Source organism: Sardina pilchardus, chromosome 11, assembly GCF_963854185.1.
Source record: "Sardina pilchardus chromosome 11, fSarPil1.1, whole genome shotgun sequence".
NCBI lineage: Eukaryota > Metazoa > Chordata > Actinopteri > Clupeiformes > Clupeidae > Sardina > Sardina pilchardus.
In genome coordinates, this window is record NC_085004.1 from 18,498,931 (window position 1) to 18,502,549 (window position 3,619).

Sequence of the window (3,619 nt, forward strand, 5' to 3'; positions counted from 1 at the left end):
GAAATTAGTAGTTTAGTAGTAGTACTCCTACAAGTGTAAGTCATTAGTACTCGTAGTGTATGAGTGGTAAGCATCAATTGGACTGGAGTTTCTCCAACATTGGACTGGGGATCCGGTTCTACTGCTCTGTAAGAGGACGTGAAAACACACATGCACGTACATACACACACACACACACACACACACACACACACACACACACACACACAGAGAGAGAGTTAAACTGAAGTTAATGGAAATTTGTAATGTGACTTTCTTCCATGGACTTAATCCATCTACTGAAGAGGCCAGTTTACATTTTTTTTTTTATTTTAATCAGAAAAAGAACCAAACCATGTCCACCGATCTACCCTTAGACATGCACCCACATTCATGTCCACGTTGAGCAGAGACCTACTCACCTTCATTGGTGCAGATGAAGTTGAGTTTGTCGGTCTTAGTCAGGTTGCTGACCCACATCCCCCATCCAGACTCTGCTGCCCCCACTGTGTATTTGAAGGACTCCACTTGCCCATGCCCTTGGGCCCAGTTGCTGTAGCAGACGGTCTGCCCATAGACCCAGTACCAGCCCACGCCGTAGGAGTGGAGCAGGCCCAGCCACACGTGAGCAGTGGAGGCCCGTTTAACCAGCTGGCTCACCCAGCTCTGGATCTGCTCAGATGTTACAGAAACCAGGTCCACATGGTGCTCTCGACAGTACTGCAGCGCCTCTTTCCAGGTCTTATTCTCATGGACCAGAACCAGTTTCTCTGGAAGTGAAATAGGGATAAGCAAGATGCATGCATTCAGTTTTGATGTCACTCTGAACTCATTTTATGTTCAGTAGCTAAATGTGCAGGGTGAGCAGATGGACCATCCACAGAGAGATGGTAACATAACAGATAGTCACGCTAGTAAGAAATCAAAGCACCACTGAGAGATACAGTAGTAACCATGTAAGGGGACAACAACAAAAAAATAAAGGAGATGGTAACACCACTGAACAACAAAAAGAATCAAGTGAAAAAAAACTCACCTTCGTAGCAGATGAAGTTAAGACGACGGCTACATTTTTCATAATTCCACTGACTGCTGGGTGTTATTGCAGCGCACAGCCCCTCCACACCACCACCAGAACTAGGTGCAGAAGGGTTGCAGAATGAGCAGAAGGTGGTGCTGCCATCTGACCACTCCCGGGGTTCTCTGAACAGGCCGATCCAGACCGGTTCATGTTTTCTAACTTTGTCTATCTGGTCATGTTCTTCCTTATTCCTCTCACTGGCCAGGTCTGTGTGTTTCTCTCTGCAGTATTTCTGAGCATCTATCCAGTTCTTCAGAACAGTAACCTCCACATAGGGCTGTGTGGAGTCTCGCTCTGTAGTAATGCATTGGTCATTGTTAACTGAGAATCAGCACAGCTTTACAGACTGAACTAGTGTGAGTGTAACAACTGATTCATAGATCTGCATAGATTGCCTTTATGTATTACTGAATGAATTAAGTATTCAAGTATTCTCACCATCATAGCAGATGAAGAAGAAGGGATGGCTGCAGTGTGCATCATTCCATTTTCTATACATGAGAGTCACACAATTGTCTTCAACTCCATTGGGTTCTCCCGATCTCCAGTTGGTGAACTCTGTTTCATTCTCTCTGTGTAAATCCCTGGCAGCCAGAGACCACTGCCACTTGGGACTGCTCCTCTGCTTCAGTCCAATCCAAGCCAGATCAACACCAGCACCGATAATGCTCTTCACCTTCTCATTCTCTGTTGTGTTGTCTATGGTGGCCAGGTCAGTGAACTTTTCCCTGCAGTACTGCTGAGCTTCTGTCCAGTTCTTCTCTTTCTTCACCTTATAGAACTGACGTGGCACAGAGGAGGACAGACTGCACACACCTGAGAGAAGATAGATGTACACACACTCACACACACACACACACACACACACACACACACACACACACACACACACACACACAAACACATAATGGTTTCAGTGGAGGGCATATTGAATGGTATGCATGATGAATGTATTCAAAATGTGTCATACACATAGCCACATACAACACAACCACACAGACTGACCTGAGAACAGCAGTGTAGCAATGAGAATCAGAGTCATCATGTCTGAACTCCTGTGAAAGTCTTTACAGTAGTCGTTAGGATTGCAGTAGCAGGCACTTTTCTCCAGATCAACTTATATACAGTAAACATATGAAAAACTCAGAATATTACAAACTAACACTACACGCATATTGTAATTTCCCAACTATTAATATTAATAATATGCATAGGAGGCTAGTATACATCACACAAAGAGTAATAAAATAGTGTCTTGTGTGAGATACGCGTATGGTTTGGTTAAGATGAAGGAACTGGGTCTTACCTGCCAAATGGTAGATGGAGTTGCTCCTCTGTAGTCAGCCTGTTCTGGTTACGCTTGCTCTGAGAGATTGACCCCCGTGTGACTGGTTCAGGTGTCTGTTGCCTGTATTTAATGCACTTCATACATTCAACCCACCCTGAGGTCCTTTATGCAAACAAATGCCACGCTCTCAGACACGCACCCTCATGCTCACACACTTGGGCAAGCAGACATTGACACCCTTTCACTCTCTTTCTCTCTCTCTCTCTCTCTCTCTCTCTCTCTCTCTCTCTCTCTCTCTCTCTCTCTCTCTCTCACACACACACACACACACACACATACTGTAATACTTTATCTCTATAAAATGATTGGTAAGTAAATAAATATATTTGAAAGGTTGTAGCATGTCAAGTGTCTGAGGCTGTCCTACTGCTGTTCCTTTTGGTTTACAGTAAAGTCCACCATCCCAGTTACCCAGAAGCAGACAGTGACCTGCCTAAATGACTGTCGTTCCATTGCATACACACTATCATCATCATCATCATCATCATCATCATCATCATCAACATCATAGAGTTTGGAATAGTCCTGTCTTGCCACAAGGCCAATCCCTCCAATTAACTCAAACCCTGTCCAGTTTGCTGAATGACTAAAATGTCTCACAATAAGAATATTATGTTTCTTAAGATTCCTGCATGGTCATTGACTTCAGCTCAGCGTTCAACACAATCATCCCACAGAGGCTGATCATGAAAGTGGCATTAAGTCAGTGGACTATAATAATGGTGATGTTGCGTACCCCTGGATGGCTAGACATTTGAAATAGAAAAGACCCATCTTCTATATGTTTTTGTGCGCCCAATAGAACTTTGTGTACCCTTCGCTTTAATTCCACTCCACTGTGTCCCAGGCCTGATGCTCTGACACAGGCTCAGGAGGATGGAGCAGTAGTGGGGTGGTAATCAGGAGCATTGAGAGGATTCCTGTTTGGCCAGTAACATTTTGAGGCCGGGCTGATTACAGTTACAGTAGCTTAAAGAAGGTATGATATTGCTGTGTGTATAAGTTCTCTGCAGGGCCTTACAGCAGCCTCAACTGTGCAATTGCAAATCCTCTCTCACGACCCACAGCCCCTTCCCACAGCGCTGGCAATAACGTTCTCATGGTGGCAACTACGCTGATCTGACATGCAGGTTGAAAGATGCCTATGAGATGGGTACAGACTATTGAAGGTGTTAGCCCCACCATCAACACCATATCCCTCCAGAAGCTTC

At 44.7% G+C, this 3,619-nt stretch overlaps 1 protein-coding gene across 1 annotated transcript; it reads right to left on the minus strand.

Annotated features, from left to right (window-relative positions):
- Window positions 1-2,437, minus strand: LOC134096106 (macrophage mannose receptor 1-like). The gene is made up of 6 exons (XM_062549860.1): window positions 2,367-2,437; window positions 2,066-2,125; window positions 1,499-1,876; window positions 1,016-1,354; window positions 402-749; window positions 1-126 (listed from the first exon to the last, which is right to left on the minus strand). The coding sequence occupies exons 2-6, from the start codon at window positions 2,103-2,105 to the stop codon at window positions 119-121; spliced, it is 1,113 nt and encodes a 370-aa protein (XP_062405844.1). The 5' UTR covers window positions 2,106-2,125; window positions 2,367-2,437; the 3' UTR covers window positions 1-118.
- Between the last annotated feature and the right edge of the window lie 1,182 nt (window positions 2,438-3,619).